Source organism: Mauremys mutica, chromosome 10, assembly GCF_020497125.1.
Source record: "Mauremys mutica isolate MM-2020 ecotype Southern chromosome 10, ASM2049712v1, whole genome shotgun sequence".
NCBI classification, from domain to species: domain Eukaryota; kingdom Metazoa; phylum Chordata; order Testudines; family Geoemydidae; genus Mauremys; species Mauremys mutica.
Window position 1 is genome coordinate 37,136,749 of NC_059081.1, and position 23,446 is coordinate 37,160,194.

Below are 23,446 nucleotides of genomic sequence, written 5' to 3' on the forward strand. Positions count from 1 at the left end.
TACCCACATTCCTCCTCTGGTTTTGCAAATTAATGCTGTTGCATCAGCTCATCCCAGCCCTACCCAATGAGAGTGTTCTTCCCCAATCCTAGCCAAGAACCCAAGAAAGGAATCACTTGCTGATCACCCCTTCCTGAAAATCCCTGGATCATGTCCTTTTGCGCTAAGTCAGGGTAGCATGAGAGGAGATCTGACATGGGATCTGGAGAAAGGCCGTGTTTCCTGTGTAGCCTCTCTTCCTGAAGGGATCACTAGAGAGCTCAGCCAGCAAGGGCGAACACCAGTGGGCTGAAGATACTGCACTCCAAGAGCCCAACAGGACCTGGCAGGGAAGCTGGGGAGGAGGCCAGAATGCTGAAAGCATTTGCCAGAACTTGTCTTCACTGGGAGCTGTGAATGCTCAGTCCCTCTGAAAATCAAACCACTTTTATTAAGGTGCATAAATCTACATTTATGTGCCTAACTGTAGGCACCCAAGTCTTAAAGTGTTGGTCATTGTAACCAGGGGCGGGGAACTCAAAGAATAGGACACTGCGGGACAGAGATCATAAGAATGGCCATAATGGGTCAGACCAAAGGTCCACCTAGCCCAATATTCAGTCTTCTGACAGTGGCCAATGCCAGGTGCCCCAGAGGGAACGATCAGAACAGATAATCATCAAGTGATCCAACCTCTGTCGCCCATTCCCAGCTTCTGGCAAACAGAAGCTAGGGACACCATCCGTGAACATCCTGGCTAATAGTCATTGATGGACCTATCCTCCATGAATTTATCTAGTTCTTTTTTGAACCCTGTTATAGTTCTAGCCTTCATAACATCCTCTGGCAAAGAGTTCCACAGGTTGACTGTGCGTTGTGTGAAGAAATACTTCCTCTTGTTTGCTTTAAACCTGCTGCCTATTAATTTCATTTGGTGACCCCTAGTTCTTGTGTTATGAGAAGGAGTAAATAATACTTCCTTATTTACTTTCTCCACACCAGTCATGATTTTATAGAATTCTATCATATTCCCCCTTAGTCGTCTCTTTTCCAGGATGAAAAGGCCCAGACTTATTAATCTCTCCTCATACAGAAGCCGTTCCCTATCCCTAATAATTTTTGTTGCCCTCTTCAGAACCTTTTCAAATTCCAATATATCTTTTTTGAGATGGGGTGACCACATCTGCATGCAGTATTCAAGATGTGGGCGTACCATGGATTTATATAGAGGCAATATGATATTTTCTGTCACATTATCTATCCTTTTCTTAATGATCAAGGACGGGGAAAGGCTTCTTCATTACTTTGCTGCTTTTATTTCAAGGAACTGGGCAGTAATATATTCTATGTAATATTAATCTGGTACGTGTTCTTCCTGTTGCTACAGTACAAATTGCCCTCATTAGAATTAAACTTTTGTTTAGAACTTATTTTGATTTACGCCATCCCTTCTTGGCTATTATCACTCAGATGGTAGCTTGATGTAGCAAATAATGAACACGCCCTTTGATTTTGGCCCATCTTTTTGCTCTGTTATGACTGATCAGCTTGGAAACAATTAAAAAAATTTGAAAAGGATTATGTGTAACCATTTACATCAGTTTGGTGATGTCTGTGGAATTCTGCAAGAAGCCGTCAAGGACTCAGCTAGCCTTCGGAGACCAACAGACAGGCATGTGTAAAGGAAAGGCTGGCAGCGGGTTGGGTTTTTTTTAACCACCTTTTTTTAAACCACCCCAAAAGTTATTTACAGTAGTTTTTTGCTCCATAAATTTCATTCAGAGGATTCTTCCCTCCCCTTTGGTGCTTCACTCTCCACCGACATCCAAGCCCAGCCAGGAGGGGCTTCACCATCAAGATGCCAAACAGGATACAGCCATGTTGTGCCCATGCTGGATGGAGCAGTGCATTGTGGGAATTACAGTTCTCCCCCTCCTTTGTTAGGTAAACTCGATTGCCCAGGGAGAATGAAAAATACAGAGGGGCAGATTTTCCTCTCATTCACACTATTATAAATCAAGACTGAACTCATCCACTGAACTCATCCAAGCTACACTGCTGTAAAATCAGAGTTAGCAAGAGGGAACCAGGCCCAATGGTTTTGATTATAACAAGGAAAAGCATTGCTTGGTTAACCCTTATTGAATTAATTGGATGGGTGTTCAGCACAACCTCTCAGTGACCCAGAAAGGAATATTTGGAGACTGGGTGTATATGTTTAGAGCGCTAAGTGAGAAATTTGAAGTGAAAGAAAGATGATTGGCAACTCAGAAAGCAGAGAAAAGAAAGGCAGCACTGGAGATATTTCCTTCCAATGTTGGCTACAGTTTGTCAGTTCCCCGCTGGCTGCCATTTACCAGTTGGGAATGTGGAACTACAGTTATTGGGGGCAAGTCAAGGAAATCTCTGGTAGGCTTTATCACTGCACTGACCTGTTAGTGCCAAGTGTAATTTCAGGTTATCCCATCTGAGGGCCATCTGCCAGCAGTAGAGAATAATTAAAATATCTAAGGATTCGGGTTCCATAACATTTAAACCACTGGTATCTAGAACAGCCATTCTACTTCACCTAACAGCTTTCAGAGCTGCATAAAAGTTGGCACAATGTGCTTCCAGCACACCGCTGCAAGAACCACAGTTTGAACTTTACAGACAGAAATAGCAGCTGAATCCTGGAGTAGTGGAGAAGAAGGTTCTTCAGGGAAAAAATAGGGTGATTTGCCATTTTATATTTGGCAACTGAATACGAGAGCAAAGCGCAGAAAAGAAAAGCATGGTCAGACAGTAGTCACCACTCTGAAAACTAGGTGATAACTAATGTACATGTTCAGGGACAGTTCTGAAAAACTATCAGATATGAAAGGAGCAAGTATTATAACCAGTACCTGTAAGAGAGTCCCAGGCGAATACTCCTCTTCTTCAAGGACAAGTTTTGAGCCATACCAAAAGGCTAATGCATAACACAGGAAGATTATGAACCAGATGTAACCAGTGAAGAATCCCATTATCATTCCTTTTCTAATTCCCCAGCGCTGGGCAAACACTAGGTTTTTATCATATCTAAGGAAAGAATAAAAATGAAAGTGGACGACGTGCATTTAACAGAAAACTAGGATGAATAAAGACCAGTACAATGAGATTGCTTCATGGAGGGATGTTCCTTCAGTAATACAGTGGATACCATTAAAAATTTAGCATTTACTACTCTGCAGGAAGGGCCCCATGCTGCTCTCACTGAAATTAACTGCAAAGATGCTAATGATTTGAATGGCTACAGTAGCAACCTCAGACATTAAAACTGTAGAATGTCCTATTATACGTATAGGAAAATATCAGAATTACTGCAACTACCTGCCCAAAAGAATTCGTGTTGTTCTGACATAGAAGTTTTGGATAATTTGTGACAGACCTGCAACCATGCCGTATTTTAAATAAGGTTAAAAGAGAATTGCAGTATAATACCATCAACTCACTAGATCTAATTACAGAGAGTAAATCATTGAAAAAAATATAAAGAATCAAGTTAATTAAACAGGAATCTGCCATCTTGGCAGTCTGATGATGCTTGAAATGCAGCTCAGCATCTGAGTGACTAAGACAAGCAGTTGACACCAAGGTTCTATTAAGGTTTAGGGTGGTTTATTGTTGTTATTGTTAAAGAGAATGGTGAGGTTAAAATCATACATTTAAAAAAATGTCTTTACTAGACCTGGGTGAATAATGGGAAAAACTGTTCATGAATATTTTGGAAACTTCTAAATAAAATTTTGTTTTGACTGTTCATTACATTCCATAAGCTAAGGTATATTTATACAGATAGTTTCAAAAAGCAAATTTTGGTGACTAATAACACTTCACATTATTAACATGAAGGATTTTTTAAAAAATCTAATTTACTTTTAAGTATTTATACCGTTCATTTACTATTTGCATTTTTCCCAATTTGGTCAACAAAAATAGACTAGTCAGTTTCACAATTACTTGTAATCAGTTTCACTTTCCCTTTCTCAGGTGCCATAATGCTATATTTGGCTTGCAAGCAATGTAGGAAACCTATGTATGTGTTTTCAGATACAGTCCTTACATCATTTGCAACCCACATAGAATTTTTAAAAAATCATGGAATCATTTCTATTGGGTCTTCAGCAAAAACCTTTATTTTGGAGCACATTGAGCTGAGCATCCTTGATTTTTTTAAATAATGACTCATATCTGCTATGGATCACTGTCATAATTAAAACTTGTTAATTTCTAAACAATCATATAATGTACTTTACAGTACCTCAATCAATCTGCTGCCTTTTTCACATATTCAAATACTGAGTTTCCAGTCTTTCAAAGAGGCTGCATTTCCTTCAAGTCATTTCTCATTGAAAGACACCTACACTACTCCATTTTATGGAGATATTGTAACTGTATTTCTAAAATCTCTTTTGAAAAGCTCATTTTAAAGACATAGATATAGTCTTATTTTATAAACAGCTGTCTTTAAGTGGGAATGACAACAGGGATAATAGCTGTTGTATTGGCAAAGTGGCTTTTGCTATTTAGAGCAATGTGTATGAAACAGTACCAGTATGCATCAATATCTAGCCATTTGGAATGCTAATTCAAAGAAATAAAAGAGACAGGGCTGCTGGAAGGGCATTTTCTGCAAGGGCCCTGTGGCTGAAACTTGCCTCCCTGCTTGACTTGAAATAGCCTGCCTTTGACGACTTTCCAGGAACACTGAAAAAGCCACATATTTACCAGGGTTTGGGGGAAGGCTGAAAGTATGTTCCTGGAGGTGGTGGGCAGGTGGAAAGGAGTGATTCCGCTGCTGTAATTCACTGGTTGGCTGAGTTATAAGGTGTCAAAGTTTATGATTGCACATGCTGTTGCTGGCAGGCTGAGTTTATGGGTTAGCTACGTGTATGTTTTTTGAATGCTGTTGGGTGGTCATTATTTTGTAGTTGTCAGGCTAATTGCCAGGGCCTGGGAGTTTATGATAACCTTAAAAAAACCCCTATTGTTTCAATCTAAAGAAATAAGAAACCTCATAGAAATGTGACCAAACAAACCTTTCGACTTCTTTCCTCTCCCCACCAAAAGCAGCCACTGTTCTCATTGATGACAGCACTTCATCAGCCACAGCACCAGCTTTTGCATATGCCTTTAACTCTAGGCCTGTCAGTTTTGCCACAGCCTAAAAAGCCATAAGAAATATTAGTGGCAAAATATGATCCTGCTCCAGTTTTAGTGCCTACAGTACCGTGTTTAACCAATCAAGCATGATCAGCAAGCACTCCTCATTGTCAACAATACTAGCCAGACTTTATGTCTCCCCAGCGTACTCTAAGCAGAATTTATAGACCATGGATTTTTATTACACACTTCATCTCCTCCGAATCTTCTGTGTTGTCCTGTCCGTGCACAAACCCCCGCTAGCATGTGGCCACAATGTATACCTGCACTCTGGGCAGCATGGCCATATCCCATTGCCAACTGCTTTGCTGAATGTGAGAGTCACTGGGGAGAGCAGCTGACAATGAGTGGTTTCACATTCTCCTCCTTCCTTGCTCCTGCCTGGCTCTAAGCAGCTCTGGGAAGGGTTAAGCAGAGTTAAGCAGCAAGGGAAGGAGTCCCAGAGGATGCCAGCTGGAAGTAGAGAGGAGCAGCGGCTGTAAACTCCAGGTGCCACCCAGTTTCCAGTGCTGAATCACTCTTCAGCTGGGCTGACAATAAGGAGTGGGAAAAAGCAGCAAGCAACTACTTCAGAGTTTCCCACCTGCTTGTGTATCTGCTCCTGTTGCCACTAGGGTAGCCATAGGAGTAGCTTAAGTAGAGACCTCAGCACTCCCCCTTTGTTCCCTTGTGGCAGTCCTTAGCAAAGCCACTGGAGACCAGATGCATGAGCAGCGGCAGGTAGGGTGACCAGATAGCAAGTGTGAAAAATCAGGATGGGGGTAATAGGTGCAACAAAGCCCCGAATATCAGGACTGTCCCTATAAAATCAGGACATCTGGTCACCCTAGTGGCAGAGCAGTTGCAGCGAGTCATTTAAGTCTACCCCTTCCACATCCTCCTTTATTCCATGGCAGTAATCAGCTGTAGAGCTGCTACAGAGCCCTAAAAGCAGCTTAGGCTTCTCCACCCAGACACTCCTGATAAACTGGACAACTAGGAGTACAGTGACCCACCAGAGACGAAAAGAATATCCATCAGATAGTGAAGAGATGGAAACACCATGGGACAAGCTGGGAGAGGGTGGCCCAGATATCAGGGAGACCAGGTTTGTGGAGAAAACAGAGAGAAACTGGGGCCAGAAAGAGATGGGATGAGGGATCCAGGCAAGTGGGCGAGACAGTGAGTATATGGAAGAAAAGTGGGGGAGGGGGCATTCTATGGACAGAAGAACAAAATGACAAATGGAGAGGAGGGAAATAGAGCAGCCACCACAGAGAAAATGGAGAGCAAGAATAGCCACGCAGAACTTGAGGGGTATTTTGGTTTTATGTTTTCACCCTGCCTTTCATTTCCTGGCAGTAAAATGGGGAATTGCAATGAGGAAGGTTGCAGAAAAGGAGAAGCTTTGGTTCACTTGCAGTTGGGGTAGTGAAAATGGGGGAGCAGAGAAAGGGGCAAACAAGACACAGCACTATACCAGAACTTCCTTCCTCTCACACGCATGCACAGTTCAACCCCTTTGGTGAGAACTTTCTGAAACAGAAGGTATTACAGTGAAAGAAAGCTGTGGGCCAGGTTCTGATCTCAGCAACAGCAATGTCAATCCAAAGTCTTTTGCGTCTTGACATAGTTCAGTGGAAGTATTTACACCAGAGCCACTATGATCTGAATCCCCCAGCCCTAGGGTATACTACTATCTCACTCTAAATGATTGTTGCATTAAGACGTGAACTTACCAAGCCCAGGGTAGCTGCTCCGATCCCAAGTAGTGGGCTGACAGCAATAATAACCATGGTCAGTTTCCAGCCACTAGCAAATCCTAACAGGAATCCACAAATAAAGGTGGTGAAGCGCTGGATAAAGAGTGCTGCTTGATCAGCAATAGCATCATTGATTTTGTTCACATCACTGTAGAAAACAAGAAAAGCAAAGAGAGATGAATCTCATTTCCCCTGCATTATAATTCAGAGCTGAATTGGGGTCCTGTAATTTTCCTTGCCTCTATTCTTTCCCACTACCACCACTTTCAGAAACTCTGGGCTGTAGTGAGGAGTTGGTGCAATTCCCCCCACTCCATCCAACAGCAAGAGAGATGTGTGGGTGTGGGTGTGGGTGTGGGTGCAATCTAAAGAAGGACTTGAGATACCCACTTCCCCCAGGGGCTGAGCATCCTGCCCTTTGTCCCTTAAAACAGACTGCATTGCCTCCCTTGGTGGGATGATTCGGAGGGAGGACAAGGCCAAGACCCTAACTCTTTCCTCTCTCTCTTAGCCCCTCCCCACCGCTTTTCCAGCTTCATGTTCCCTTGCGGGGGGGGGGGGACAGAATGGAGCAGGAGAGAGCAGGGAGTGTATGAACTGCTATTGTGGAAGGCCCTTGGAAGGCTTCCTGTGCAATCCCTTACCCTTCCTGTGTGACAGGCAGTGACTATCACAATCTAGCCCTAGAGCAACTGCACAGTTTTCAGTAACAATGAACATACAGGTGCATTTCTCCTGTGTAATGCGCTTTCTCAGTGCAGAAGACATTTCTGTCAGGTTTTAATATGACTCAGTGGTCACACACTTCTGCAGCTCTTGGTTGTCACCCCATGCATGAGAACTGCAAAGTGGTCTACTCATGTCACCCTTATCAGGAGCAGAGGGCATGGAGGTTTGGAATAGCCATAAGAAGCAAAACTACTAGCACATTGGTGCATTCAGTAAGATGTTATGTTATCTACTTCAAAAATGAACATGTTTGATTTATGAAACATGTTTACAAGTGTGTAAGGTTTCTCTGGCATGTTTTGAAGCTGAGTATTCTCTGGGTGTGTGACACAAAGCGGTGCCAAAGATGAGAACTGGCTTACATCAGCGTAGTTGGAAATACAAAAGCTATTTACATCATCTTTTTCCCCTGAAATTCTTCTCTCTCACACAATTGACCTTGGTCCAGAACTTTACTGGAAGGGACAGGCACCACTATGCAGTGGCAAGAGGCAGAAGGAAAAAAAAGTTCTGCAGCCACAGGAAAGTGACAATGACAATAGTTGGAATGTAACTTCCCTGCTCTCTCAGTATGCAGTATTTTTTTATGAATGGGATCCTCGATATATTGTTTTAGCTCTTTATAAGATTCAGTTCTCCTGTTTTCCAAATGTGGACTGTGGAACTTACAGTAGAATTTAGCTGATAACCTCTCTGACAGTCTATGTATTTATATGGACCCCTGTCACGAGAGTATCTATGTTTTACCTAAGTTAGGAGTCCATAACTTGGGTTTTAAGGTCTCATATAAAGCCCATTGAAGTCAATGGGAGTCTTTCCAAAGGCTTGAAGGGGTTTGGATCAGGTCTTTAGAGCCTGATCCAATTTCCAATGAAGTCAATAGGAGATGGATTAGCCCTTAGTGGACTGAGTCTTCTAAAGTCTTTTATGTATTGCTCATTGTTCACGGCACCTTAGAAGACATGCACTGTGGCCAGGGGCAGCTCTACAGTTTTCGCCTTCCCAAGCAGCGTGCCGAATTGCCGCCGCGGAGGGTGGGGGCAGTCCGTGTGCCCTTAGGGCGGCAGGCGCGTTTCCGTGGCAGCGGCAATTCGGCGTCAGCTTCTATGTTTAGCTGAAGCCGCCCCGGACAGCTAAACATAGAAGCTGCCGCCGAATTGCCCTCACCGCGGAAACGCGACTGCCGCCCTAAGAGCACACGGACTGCCCCCACCCTCCGCAGCGGCAATTCGGCGCGCTGCTTGGGAGCAAAACAACAGGGACTGCCACCCCTTGCAGAGTGCCGCCCCAAGCACCAGCTTGGAATGCTGGTGCCTGGAGCCGGCCCCGACTGTGGCATAGGGTTCTTCTAGATTACTTACTCAGAGATTCGTGTATTCAGTTCTCCTACTGACGTACAGTCAAACCAGCCTATATCCATTCTCATTATTTTCCTGAAATACGCTTTCCTGATTTTCTGAATCTGACGAGCTGCAGACATTATCCAAAAACAGATCTGGGAAGACAGTAATGTGGATACTGACTTACTGTTAAGAAAACCATTTCCACTCCCACAACTGCAAAAAAGTAACATGGCTAATGATGAAATAACCATTATATTCTAACTACATACATGTGACATCTACTTGATGTACAGCTGCTTGGGAATCTTCATCAGAACCTGGGATTTGGGAGACCTTGCTTCCAGATTCAGAGCAAAGACTTGAACATAGGCCTCCCAACTCTGAGGCGAGTACCCTAATCACCGGGCTATTGGCTATTCTAGAGTGAGTGAGTGAGTGAGTGGGTCTGTCTGTCTGTCTGTCTCTCTCTCTCTCTCTCTCTCATATTTTGTATTTTATTTCAGGTTTCAGTTTTGTCCCAATGCAGAATAGGAAAATTTCTGACACCTCCAAAATGTTCATGGACTGTCCAAGCAGTTGCTCAATTAGAAGAGTTGGAGAGGTAATGCAAGACAACTGACTTTGATGAGGTTGCATGGTTATCACTGGGGACCAAATTTGGCCATCTGTATGTGTATGTAATGTACAGATCACATCACTCACTGCCGAAACAAAGCCAGTGCTAGGGCAGCAACCATTCTGCACCAGCAAAACTCCATGCGCTTTTAGGAGGAAGAGTGAAAAATGGCTTCTCCTGTTGAAAATAATGTGTGGGGTAGAGACAATAAACTCTACCAGAGTATTCTACAGGAATGATCCAAACCCCAGAGCACATCACACAGGGATAAGCTGTAGTGGTCTGAGCCATGACTTCAGAAAATTCTGGGCCTGATTCTCCTCTTAAACTAATTTTACATTAGTGTATCTCCATTGGCTTCATTGCAGCTACTCCTGATTTATGCCTATGCAGGTCAGAGGAGAATCAGGTCCTTTATACGGTAGATAGAATGAAATATATAATATCATATTGTATAGTATAAAGACTAAAGAAATAACTTATCCTCACTGACATTTGGGTATGATGCTTTTGACACTTTGAACTTGGCTATGTTAGTCAATTTTTTGTTTCCCTAACCACTGTGAAGCAAACTTTGCACGTGGTGTAACAGAAACTGCATGCAGTAATCTCACACTGCGTGACATTCACCCCATGCAGTGGGCCAACATGGGCTTATGCCCTACAATTATCTACACTCGGGCTGGCCCTCTGCACAGAGGTGAGTTTCACCCCATGACATTAAAATCTGAAACACTGCAAGAGCGCATGCCTTCTCCATTACATTGTGCAAAAATATACAGTCAATAGGAGCCTTTCTTATGAAACATAACAATTTAGTGTTTTATATATTGGAAATAACACGGGGAACCAAATACTGACTTGGAGGTATCCTAACACAAGCACCGTACAGCCGATTCCTGCATAATAACTTGCAAATCTGATCATTTCACTTTCAATGTCCAGGAACCTATAAAATAAAATAAAATTAGAAGATTAAACAATATTGTTACAAATTTCTGACAGCAAATCTGCTTAACAGTCCACTTATCAGTGATGTTTCAAGGGTATTCCCTGCATTTATTATTCAGGATAATTTAAAATAATGGCACTTTGGTAATTGATTTCTAAAGCTGGTGCAACATCACATCTTGGGGGTAAAACTGCTTCTTCTGATATCAGAAATAATGGGGGGTCCCCTAAACTGCTGTTCATTAACAGCCTATTGTTCTCAAAGGCCAGATTGTTTCTGAGCCTAATGCAGATGTGGAGGGGACTGGGAAGTGCAAGGGGTGCTATGGAGTAGTTTGCAGTGGATGGTTGTGAAACACCACCAGACCTCATGCAATGAAAAGGTGCAGGAAAGGATTGTTTGGGGGAAGAGGTGTCCAACATAGTTTCAGTAGATAGTGACCTTATATAGGACTTGTCTACATGGACAGCGAGTGCGCAGCAGGCTAGTGTGGGGTAAATTCATGCCCCAGCTTGGCATGAACAAAAGTAACATTTAGTTCACCACAAGCTGGGGTGTGAATTTACCCAATGCTAGTCTGCTGTGAACTAACTGTCCCTATGGACCCTGCTGATGTGCACTAAACGTTCTATAGCTACTCCTGGGGGAATTCAGTGTCACTGCATCATGCAGGAACATGTCTCCCCTTCTCCCCCCCCCCCCCCGATTCCCTTTGTTTTCCCAAACCAGCACTCACTCACTCCTCCCCAGCAGTGCACGAGGGTGTGTCTGTTCAGGCACCCGCAGCAGCCAGGGGGAGAGGTAAGTCATCGTGGGAGGTTGGGGGTTGGAAGGGGAGGTCTGGGGATGCCCTGGCTGCCCAGGGATGTTAGTTCCAGTTGGGCAGGGGGTGGGGAGAAGGAGGAGGACAATAGAGATGAAAAAATAAATTCTGCAGATTGTATTTGTCAGCATAACACAGTAACGTACTAAGAATATAAATCACACCCTTTTCAATTATTTTGGTAATTTATTTCAAAATACTTGTCAGCAAATAATTGAAAAGAGTGTGATTATATTGGGTTATTTTGACAAATAAAATATGTTGAATTTTAAAATATTGTGCACAGAATTTTTAATTTTTTGGCCCAGAATTCCCTCAGGAGTCCATAGCGTACGTTGATCTATCCCACTTGCAAACAGGACTAGATAAAAGCACAGTACGGAACAGTACACACGGCCAGTCAGTTCACAACAGGCTAGTGTGGGTTAGAGTCACACCCGAGCTTGTGGTGAACTAAATGTTCATGCAGACAAGCCCTGAGTTACTTTTTACCAATATAGATGCTAACGTGGTAGCAAAAATCAAACAATGTTCTATAGACAAGTGTGAGGGGTGGTTGTTGTACATTCAAATATTACATTATATTATGAAAAAGGTACCCAATCTGAAATAATCATTTCCTGCAAGTCATGTGGAAATACTAAATTATCCACAAAAAGAACAGGAGTTCTTGTGGCACCTTAGAGACTAGCACATTTATTTGAGCATTATCCCTAATCTCCATGGTGAACACCAATTTGCTGCTGTTACTCTTACATTATTTCAAAATAGTTCAGTGGCGCTTCCTGGCTATTTCTCTAAATTTCTGTATGTAGTGATGAGAGTAGGAGCCAGTCTATTTGCTTAAAAGCTCATCAAACTCAGAATTAGAAGAGCCACAGATTTTAAGGCCAGAAGGGACCATTATGATTATATAGCCTGACCTCCTGCAGAAACTGAGCATTGGAAACATAAAACATCAGAGGCAGTCAGATGAATCATTTTCAATTCAACAAAAGTTGCCAGGAGCCTAGATGACTGAGGGAATTGATACCTGGCTACAGAGCTTTTTTCTCTTGAAATGACTAGTTCAAATCTAGTTCAGGTAGGCAGAAAACCACCAAAAGTCTTTCCCTTCTAATGGATGTTTAGGTACCTGTGTGAAATACATTAGGGGTCTCAAATTTGTTCCTGGATGCAGGGGTCCCTCCCTATCGTAGAAACAGCCACCACTAAACAGCGTCCTTGCTGACAGTTCTAGTTGAGAGACCAAGGGTTGAATAGGCATGAGCTACCCTCCCACCCCTAGATGTGGCCCCTCCAGGTGAGACTTGAGGCATCGTAGTAGAACAGAAAGAACATTGGCAAGTTTCCTACGGATAGAACATTTAGCCTCTTAGATTGAACTGGGCCCTTTTCTCTAGCAAGAAATTCACTTACAGTGTTTAACAAGAAAAAAAAAGAAACAAACTCCATGGACCACTTACCCACAATTTATTGGTGTATTTGTTTCATTTGGGTGAAGGGAACTGTTGATCCACACTATGGTGCTATTCACACATGCCTTGTCTGGGTTGCTAAGCTCTTGCTTCTCAATGTCATATTGAATAAATGTATCTGTCATCAGACCAAAGACAAGCAACATGCATGGCTGGGCTGCTCCATGAAGAATGGCACAGAAACTACCAAAAGCCATCATTAAAATCTCAGATGATGAAGAGAATCGAAACTAAGAGAGGGAAAAAAATACTGTTCGAGTGATTTGCGTGTTAGTTATGCATTAATCATTCATATTTCCCTGATTGATATTTCAGGAGAGTAATTTCAGCAATGTTTACTAGTGAATATTTGTTTCAGAATTGTTTTTACTACAGATGTAGAACCAATCCTACTTTCATTGCATGGGTGTGTAATCCCCCTTGATGACAATGGGAGTTATCCATGAATATGGGAGCAGAGTTTGGCCCTCTGAGTGAACGTTTAATCAGACTTGCAGACAGTAACAACAAATGAAATCCAAATAATAAAACATCACTGCAAGGTATCAGTGTTCCACACTTTGATTCAAAGATTGACTGTGAATATGTCCTTGAAATTCATGTTTACTTGTATAGTCAACTTTGCATGTTTTTTTTTAAATTAGGACATTCTACACAACATACAAATAAGGGAAATTATTGTGACTTACTCCTGATGGTTCTGTGGTTATATGGTAGAAATTTGACTAATACACTCAGGTTGGGATGTTGCATAGATACACCCAATCAATTGATGTATGTAGAGTGCTATGGTCAGGTATTAGAGAAGTGATCTCTCTTTGCTGAAAAGGGGACTGATATTTATAAGTATGCAGTGTAAAATATGAGGTTTACATACTGGAGAGAGGTGGAGTATAGATACAAGTAATACACAGATGCTGTAATGTGTCAAGGGACAAAAAAGGCAGAGAAACAAAGCAAAAGACAGAGACATTCTGATGGTGAAAATCAGGGGAAGAAATAAGACAGACTAAAGCCTGGTGTACACAAGAAAATTAAGTTGGCTTAACTACGTTGCTCAGAGACGTAAAAAGCCACACCCCATAGCAGTGTAGTTAAGCTGACCTACCCCGCAGTGTAGACAATGGTAGGCTGACAGAAGAATTCTTCTGTCGACCTACTTACTGCCTCTCGAGTATGTGGATTACCTACGCCAGCTGGAGAATCCCTCCCATTGGCATAGGTAATGTCTACAGCAGGGTGGGCAAACTACGGCCCACGGGCAGGATCCAGCCCACCAGCCATTTTAATCCGGCCCTCGAGCTCCTGCTGGGGAACGGGGTCTGGGGCTTGCTCCACACAGCTCCCAGATGCAGCGGCATGGCCCCTCTCCGGCTCCTGTGCATACGGGCAACCAGGGGGCTCTACTCTGGACACTCCCCCTGCCCCAAGCGCTGCCCCTGGAGCTCCCATTGGCTGGGAACCACAGCCAATGGGAGCTGCAGGGGCGGTGCCTGCAGACGAGGCAGTGCGCAGAGCCACCTGGCCGCGCCTCCACATAGAAGCCAAAGAAGGGACATGCTGCTGCTTCTAGAAGTCACTTGAGGTAAGCATTGCACGAAGCCTGCACCCCTGACCCTCCCTCCATGCCCCAACCCCCTGCCCCAGCCCTGATCCCCCTCCCACCCTCTGAACCCCTCGGTCTCAGCCCAGAGCACTGTCCTACACCCCAAATGCCTCATCCCCCAGCCCTATCCCAGAGCCCTCATCCCAGCCGGAGTCCTCACCACCCCATTGCATCCTCACCCTGCTCCAGCCCAGAGCCCCCCTCCCACACCCTGAACTCCTCATTTCTGGCTCCACCCCAGAGCCTGCACCCCCAACCAGAGCCCTCACCCCCTCCCACACCTCAACCCCAATTTTGAGAGTATTCATGGCCCACCATACAATTTCTATTCCAGATGTGGCCCTTGAGCCAAACAGTTTGCCCACACCTCATCGACAGTGAAGTGCTACAGTGTTAAAAGGGAGAAAGAAAAAAAAAGAAAGAAGTCTGAGAAATAGAATGAAATTAATGATCTTGCCATAAACCCTTGGAAAATGCCCGATTTTGTGTGGCATCAGCTCTCTAGCCACATATGGTACGTATATGCTGTGTATTTTACACCTAACTATCAAAACAGTTTAACATATGTATGATGTGGGTATAGAACTCTGAAGCCTTTGCTCCAAAATCCCAGCCCTCAACCACATGATCTGAAGGAGAAGCGCCAAAATCTTTCAGTGAGATATATAACAACGCTTTGTATTTCTATGCTATTTTCCAGCTGAGAGTCTCAACACATTTTATGAGCACCAAGCCTCACAATACCCAGGATGTAGATAAAGATTTAACTGAGGCGAAGAGCGGTTAAGTGATTTTCCAAAGGTCATGCAGCGAGTTAGTGGCAGAAATGAGGAGAATCCAGATCTCCCAATCCTTAGTTGTGTGCTTTAATCACTGGACTAGCTTTCCTCCACATACACCACCTAAGTGCATTACAACTAGAGCTGGCTGAAATCTGGAAGTTTTGTTTCATAGGAAACTTTGACATTTCAATGTTTTTTGCCATTATGAATCAGAGCAAAAACAAATATTTTGAAAGTTTCCTGGAAATTTTTCATTTTGGATTTTCAAAATTTCATTTTAACTTTGTTTTAATTATTATTTTTAGGGCTGTCAAGCGATTAAAAAAATCACGATTAATCACACAGTTAATAATAGAATACCATTTATTTAAATATTTTTGGATGTTTTCTACATTTTCAAATATATTGATTTCAATTACAACACAGACTACGAAGTGTACAGTGCTCACTTTATATTTATTTTTGATTAAAAATATTTGCACTGTAAAAAACAAAATAGTATTTTTCAATTCACTGAATACAAATACTGTAGTGCAATCTCCTTAACATGAAAGTTGAACTTACAAATGTAGAATTATGTATAAAAAATAACTGTATTAAAAAATAAAACAATGTAAAACTTTAGAACCTACAAGTCCACTCAGTCCTACTTCAGCCAATCGCTCAGACAAACAAGTTTGGATACTATTTGCAGGAAATAATGCTGCCCATGTCTTGTTCACTATGTCACCTGAAAGTGAGAACAGGCATTTCCATGGCACTGTTATAGCCGGCATCACAAGATATTTACGTGCCAGATGCCCTAAAGACTCATATGCCCTTTTATGCTTCAACCACCATTCTAGAAGACATGCGTCCATGCTGACGATCTAAAGCAGAGCGGACCAATGCATGTTCATTTTCATCATCTGAGTCAGATGCCACCAGCAGAAGGTCGATTGTCTTTTTTGGTGGTTTGGATTCTGTAGTTTCCGCATCGGAATGTTGCTCTTTTAAGACACCTGAAAGCATTATCCACATCTCATCCCGCTCAGATTTTGGAAGGCACTTCAGATTCTTAAACTTGGGGTCGAGTACTCTATCTATCTTTAGAAATCTCACATTAGTACCTTCTTTGCGTTTTGTCAAATCTGCTGGTAAAGTGTTCTTAAAACTAACATGCTGAGTCATCATCTGAGACTACTGTAACATGAAATATGGCAGAATACAGGTAAAACAGAGCAGGAGACATACAATTCTCCTGCAAGGAGTTGAGTCACAAATTTAATTAACACATTTTTTTGATGAGTGTCATCAGCATGGAAGCATGCCCTCTGGAATGGTGGCTGAAGCATGTGGGGCATAAAAATGTTTAGCTTATCTGGCAGGTAAATACCTTGCAATGCCAGCTACAAAAGTGCCCTGTGTATGCCTGTTCTCACTTTCAGGTGACCTTGTAAATAAGCGGGCAGCATTAGCTCCCAAAAATGTACACAAAACTGTTTGTCTTAACAATTGGCTGAACAAGAAGTAGGACTGAGTGGACTTGTAAGCTCTAAAGTTTTACATAGTTTTGTTTTTGAGTGCAGTTATGTAATAAAAAATATCTACAGTTGTGAATTACACTTTCATGATAAAGAGATTGCGCTACAATATTTGTCTGAGGTGAATTGAAAAATACTATTTCTTTTGTTTATCATTTTTACAGTGAAAATATTTGTAATAAAAATAATAATATAAAGTGAGCACTGTACACTTTGTATTCTTTGTTGTAATAGAAATCAATATATTTGAAAATGTAGAAAAACATCCAAAAATATTTAATACATTTCAATTGGTATTCTATTGTTAACAGTGCGATTAATTCTTTTTTTTAATCCCAGTTAATTTTTTTTAGTTAATCGCCTGAGTTAACTGTGATTAATCGACAGCCCTATTATTTTTATATTAATTACATTATTTCATGACATGTCAGTATCTATTTTCAATTGTTAGTAATTATTAATTATTATTATTATTATTTTTGTAAAATGTTTCAGTTAGTTCTAAATGGTAGCAGACAGGCATTCTGTATTCACTGGCAGAATCCTGAGCATAAAGTGGTTGGACTTTGTGCAAAATGTCATAATCTTGCAAAGGTCTGGCTTTCCTTCAATTGCTCATTCTATTCAAAAGCAGCACTGTGTGCTCTTCAGCTATGTTGCCAAGGAAAATAAAAACACCCTAGAACACCGTACTCTCAAACGGTCCATCAGTGCGCCAAGGAGTACATGCCCTAACTCTGCTTGACGCAAACCAGAGGGCTGCCCCAGAGACTGGGGGATCCATAAGACTGAGCCAGATCTGGGAACTTCACTACATGATGCCTGGTGCAATGCCTGCAGTCATGATCACTCCGGCTGGAACAACGGACCTTAGGAGACTATGTGTGTTTGATGATAAGTGGCAGCTGCCCTTCATAATTTTTTAAAATAAAATAAAATAAAAATAGTAGTATATTTCAACTTTTAAGTTATGTCATAGTAAGCACTACTACTCTGGCATGTCATGAAATAATAAAAACAGCATAAAAGTATAAAAAACAAAATAAAATTAAAAATGAAATTTAAAAATTCTATAGCAAAATTTCAAAATAGTTTCCCATTGAAATTGTCATATTTTTCCAAATATTTTGTAAAATAAAAAAATTTCAGACCTACTCTAAAGACAATGTGCCTAGCAGACAATTATGACCCATAGGCAATATACATGTGGCATAATGACAAAGGGTGAAATACTGGTTCTACTAATGCCAGTGACAAAACTCCTGTCAACTTCAGTAGGGTCCAGATTTCACCCTAAAGGTTTGACAGAGTCACAACTACATACTGCAACTAAAGATACATTTCAGTGACCCCACAATATAATATATGTAAAATATTTAAATCCAACACTTTCGTTACCAGTTGAAAGAAACCAAGCCGAATGTCATTTTCTTTCTTGTTTGATGACCTAGAAAACAAAATGCAGAATTATAAAACTGCAATTTCCAGCTATATCATATGTTTTCTCGTGCCTAATGATTGCATATAGAGCTGAATTTAACTTCCTTGTCCCCTTTTTCTTATTCTCTGGAGAAGGTTCCTCATCTGTATAGAAATATCTATAACATGAGTCTTTTTTTCCCACTTATATAGGGCATCACATTTTTTTTTGTAGGACACTTTAGCCACACAACTTTTCTTCTAAAATCCTGTATGATGTGGTTCTCTCTCAGACTTGTTCTAGGGCAGTGATTTGATGTAGGTTTTTCTGAAAGCTGTAGACATATCACCATTGTAGAATGACTCCAGTTCTAAACCTACTTTAAACAGCATCTTGGGCCTGAGTGCGCCTTTCTAGCTCTGCTGATGGAGGGGACTGTTGGCCTGGGGTGGATGATAAGCAAAAAGGGGAGCAGTGACTCCATCACAAACTCCCCCATGCCTCCAATCCTGCAGAATCCCCCCCACCCAGGAGTACCAGGAGGATGGTGCACTGTGCATGAGAGGGGATGAACCAGAGAAGCAGATGCCAATATGCAGCACTCAGATTAGGAACAAAACTCTGTGGTTAAAGAGACATGAAGGCCTATGCTGCTGGGGCCACCACTTATCCCACTTCACAGCACTTTTTATAACATGGATTGGGAGTTCCCTGAGGTCACAGAGAGGAACAACTGATTTGCAAGAAGGCCAGAGATACACAGGATATAGGCCTGTGTTTCCTGTGAATCTCCAGTGTAAGTGTCTTCTCCTGCTGACTGGACCAGACCACACCACACCTGCGTGCCTGGAGTGGGTTGGAGTCTCTCTCCCTATCCCATTGCACAGGTTTCTGCTGGAGAGTATTATCTGACCCTCCAGAAATGCCCACATTAGCCTACTACACACTGCAGTAATTTATGAAGCCTAAAAGGTCCTATCAAGTCAACAGGAATGGGATCTATGTTATACCAAACATTTTTGTGTGGTGAGAGCTGTATGAGTAGTGGATTTGGATTTGAGTTTATATGACATTTAAAATATGTAACAAATAAATTACAGCCATATTTATACTGCACATTCTTCAGAGGCCTGAGCCTCTGCTGCTGCCAGTGAATTTAATGTGTGCTAAATAAGATACATGTGTGCCATATACGACCTCTGTGCATTTCAAGAAACCGCTAGTAACTAGGTCTGGTGTCCTGTGAGATGTGCAGTTACAATAAAAACTAAATCAAAAAATAAAACAACACTAGTGATTCCCTTTGTGGCCATGAAGAACGAGTGCAAATTACAGAAGCTCTCAGGATGTCTAATCTGGTGTAGAGCAACTCCAGAATCAAGGAACATAGAGCTGTTTTGTTCCCCACATGCACTTGTCGGTCACAAAGAATGATTGGGGTCTCTATGACCTTTCAACCTGTGATAGGGTGACCAGACATCCCTATAAGATCGGGACTGTCCCGATATTTAGGCGTTGCCCTGTTATTTCGCACTCTTGGGTTTTTTTGTTGCTCCGCCAGCGGGACTTCCCCCCCAATGTGTCCCGATATTTTCTTCATCCCATCTGGTCACCCTAAGCTATGAATAGCTGGGAATTTGCATTTCAATCTCAATTCCTCTCCTGTTGAATGATTTGGACTGAATCTTTTTCACTTCTAGTCTCATATTTCTAAAAGTTCTGAAGTTTATGTTGTTAATGTTATTCGCCAAATCACGCTGGGTGGTTGGGGGTGTGTGTGGTTCGAACAGACACAAAATGAATATTAAAGGGGTTTGCTGAAGGAGACCCTGATATTTTGCAGCCATTACTCTACATCTTCACCACTTCTCTTCACTTCTTCTGTAAAGATTGCTTTAGCCTGCCTCATCTGAATCGAATAGTGCAGTTTCAGAAGCAAAGTGCATGTCCGAATCTCAAATACCATAAATACCATACATGCACTAATGTCATGTGTTAATAACATTTTTCACTTGATAGTTCTAGAAACAAATAATGATTGTGTGATCAATGAGCAACTATAGGACTTACTCTGGTTTCTTATGGTTGTTATCTGTAGGGGGAAATAAATACAAACCATAGTTAATAGTTATTGATAAAGAGCATAGTCTCCAACAGACACACTCTCGAAATAAACCTTAGGGCCCAAGATACCCAGTCCTCCCCGGATTCAAGGAGACTCCTCTCACTCATACAGCACCTCAGGCACCAGGCACTAATGGTGGTGAAATAATTCATTGCACATGTAGGTGCTGGAGCTAGGGGTGCAGTTTCCATCATATACAGAGTTTACGGTTTGGTTCAGTGGCTCTCAGCACCCCTTCTCTACAAATTGTTCCAGCACCCCTGATTGCACATAATGAATTAATTGCTAATGGTGTCACTCTCCCCTTGAATAATTAACCACGAATACATGACTGAATATTATTCACTCAATACATTATTTGGGGCATATTCCCATCAAGTGGCAAATAATTTGATGGTAAATAATGTTCACTATTATCCAGCTGGTTCTGTCAGTCACAGTCCTGATGAGTGGCATGGTGTGCCAGCAACTTGAAAGGGGCTGTAAAGAGGAGGGGCTGTAGCTTTGCCACCAGCACTGACAGTCCATAGAAAGGAGTACCTGCTCCATCCCCTGAGAGGAAGGTTGAGCTGTCACACAGATGTCCACTCCTGGGAAGCCCCTGGAAGAACTGTGACTTAGAGAGGCAGAATTCCACCTGGGGACTCTGGCTGCAGTACAGCACCTCAGCCTCCACAGCAACTCAGGCCACGGCCTAACAGCCACGATCTGACCCTTTGCATCAAGAGACGCTGTCAAGGATGAGGGCCCTAAAATGTAGCTTGTCTTGACAGTGGTCCCACTGGGGAGGCCTTACTATAAGGATCAGTGCTCAAAATATTTAGCACAAGTCACTTTGTGTGACACAGCATGAAGCACTAGCTCTGGACAGCAACACCACTGGGAGCACAGAGTTGTCTTGAATAGTCATTGTGCATGCTCCTGAAGAGTCAGTGCATATCTCTAGAGTTTTCCAGTGCACTGGCAACCCACTGCCCATTTTTAGGTCCTAACATGGACTGGAATCATGTTTTACTTTTCAACCAATTATTGCTGCAGCTTGAATAGAAAAGCCCCATCCTCTTACTTTCTCTATCATTCAGCAACACAGCACTTAGCATGGACACTTCCATGCCCCTTGCTCTGCATGGTCACTGCAAAGCTGTGTGCCACATTGCAAAGGGTGCAAAGAATTCCCTGCACCCAGGGCCTCAGCGGCCTGCCCACCCCACACTTCCCAATGAAAGCACAGTATTTCCACTGCATCTTGGGCCTTGCATGGGGGAATGGCAGATGTAATGAGTGTGGGCTTTGTGCTTAAATCCAGAGGTCATGTATGGGACATGTATTTCCTTATGATGTGCCTTTGCTTTAGCTTGTTGCATATATAGTTACTATTTTACCCTGTTAACTTGCTTCCATCTGCAATTTCAATTAAATATAAATATCTAGTGTCCTTTTAATTTTCCACCTGCTTATACTGAAACATATAAGTCAGAGACAAGATGTTCAGCAGCTTCTCTTCATTTTTCTCCTCATCTTCACTTAACACCCCAAGCCTCCTGCCACCACCTCCTGTTTAATTTGAACTGAGATGCTTGGTGTTTAACAAGCACTTAAAAAAAAAGAAGCTTGAAGAGGAGAAATGAAGCAAGAGTGGAAGGAGGAGAGAAAGGAAGCTTTGGAGAAGGGTGAGGAAAGCAAGAGCTGGTCACACATTTAAAAGAAATTCTAAATATAATAAATCAACCCTAGAAATCTGCAGGACACAGGTGTTTCAGCTTTTATTGTAAGTTCTAAAACATAAAGAGGAATGCCAGAGCCATCCCTGCTGAAAGGCCATTGAAGTCAATGGAGTTATTCAGATACCATGGTGATGATCATGGTATAAAAATCTAGATAGATTAGTTACATTTGGTAGACAGATGATGGGGACATATAGACAGATACTGTGGATAGCTAGGCAGATAAGAAGAGATCATCCACTTACATGGATTGTTGCTTTGGGCTTGTAAACAAAAGTTGTTTTGAATAAAATATGCCCATAATTATGTGAGCTGCAATATCTAGTATGGCATGTGTTTTCCGCAGGCAACTGAAATTAAAGTAGAAGCTGATTAAAGAGTAAATGTCTTACATGATCCATCTGAGTCATAAATGTAGTTATCCTCTTCAAATCTCCTAATACCGCGCAGAACAACAGGATTGGACATGATGATTTGCTCCTTTAATCAGAAACCCTGAAAAGGCAAAAAGTATCACCATAGTAATGTCTTTTAAAATGATAAGACAACATTGTACGGGCCATATTCTGATCTCAGCTACATCCGCGTTGTTCCAGTGTAACTCTGCTAAGCACATTGAATTTACACCAGTGTAACTGAGAACAGAATACAGTCCTACAAGTCTAGTGACACTACAGATAGTGAAGATAGCTGAAACAAAAGCACATTTTAACTATCAGTGACTGAAGTGTTAGTCTTTCAAAAGGAGTGAAATATTACAATGCATGCTGAGCATGGCTCAGAAGCTACTCAGCAAGGATTTCCCCAACTTGATTATAGCTAGCAGGGCTGGCTTTAGCAAGTGCGGGGCCCGATTCCTGGGGGCAGGGCTTGTACTCACCGGGCGGCGCTCGCGCTCCCAGTCTTAAGCAGCACTTTGATTGCCGGCCGGGGGAGGGGAGCCGAGGGGCTTGCCGCGCTCCGGCTGGGACTGTGGGGCCGCCGCGCTCCAGCCGGGGTCACAGGGCCATGAGGCTGCCATGCTCCGGCTAGAGCTCCAGCCGGGGTCATGCGGCTGTGGGGCTGCCGCACTCTGGCCGGCGCTCTGGCCAGGTGAGCAGGGCCGACGAAGACCCCGGCAGAGCGGACTGCCGCCGGGATGAGTAAAAAAAATTAAAAAGGCGCCTAAGGCGCGGGGCCCTCTTAGGCATGGGGCCTGATTCCGGGGAATCGGGCGAATAGGCCTAAAGCTGGCCCTGATTAGCTAGCATGGTTGTAGCACAGTTTACCTAAACAATACAAGCAGGGATTTATCTTTACCAGTCATGCTAGCAGAAACAATGCTTCAGGCTAAGTTACACACACACCCCACACCCCTGGGTAGTTTATTGCATGAGGTTTTAACATGGTTAAACTCTGAATGGGTTTTGAAGGGTCCTCA

The 23,446-nt window shown here is 42.5% G+C and overlaps 1 protein-coding gene across 3 annotated transcripts in view; it reads right to left on the reverse strand.

The window, feature by feature from the left end:
• The window catches only part of ABCB11 (ATP binding cassette subfamily B member 11), a 73,172-nt gene that overhangs the window by 43,782 nt on the left and 5,944 nt on the right, over positions 1–23,446 (reverse strand). For 2 of the 3 annotated variants that reach the window (XM_045032417.1, XM_045032416.1), the window contains exons 2-10: positions 22,419–22,521; positions 20,248–20,269; positions 18,156–18,204; positions 12,835–13,076; positions 10,455–10,542; positions 8,996–9,129; positions 6,882–7,053; positions 5,040–5,164; positions 2,865–3,039 (exon numbers count right to left, since the gene is read on the reverse strand). In XM_045032417.1, coding sequence (XP_044888352.1) covers positions 2,865–3,039; positions 5,040–5,164; positions 6,882–7,053; positions 8,996–9,129; positions 10,455–10,542; positions 12,835–13,076; positions 18,156–18,204; positions 20,248–20,269; positions 22,419–22,494 — 1,083 coding nt within the window. In that variant the 5' untranslated portion in view covers positions 22,495–22,521. Of the gene's footprint in view, positions 1–2,864; positions 3,040–5,039; positions 5,165–6,881; positions 7,054–8,995; positions 9,130–10,454; positions 10,543–12,834; positions 13,077–18,155; positions 18,205–20,247; positions 20,270–22,418; positions 22,522–23,446 lie in introns of those variants that run through there. The other variant, XM_045032418.1, reaches the window with a different exon arrangement.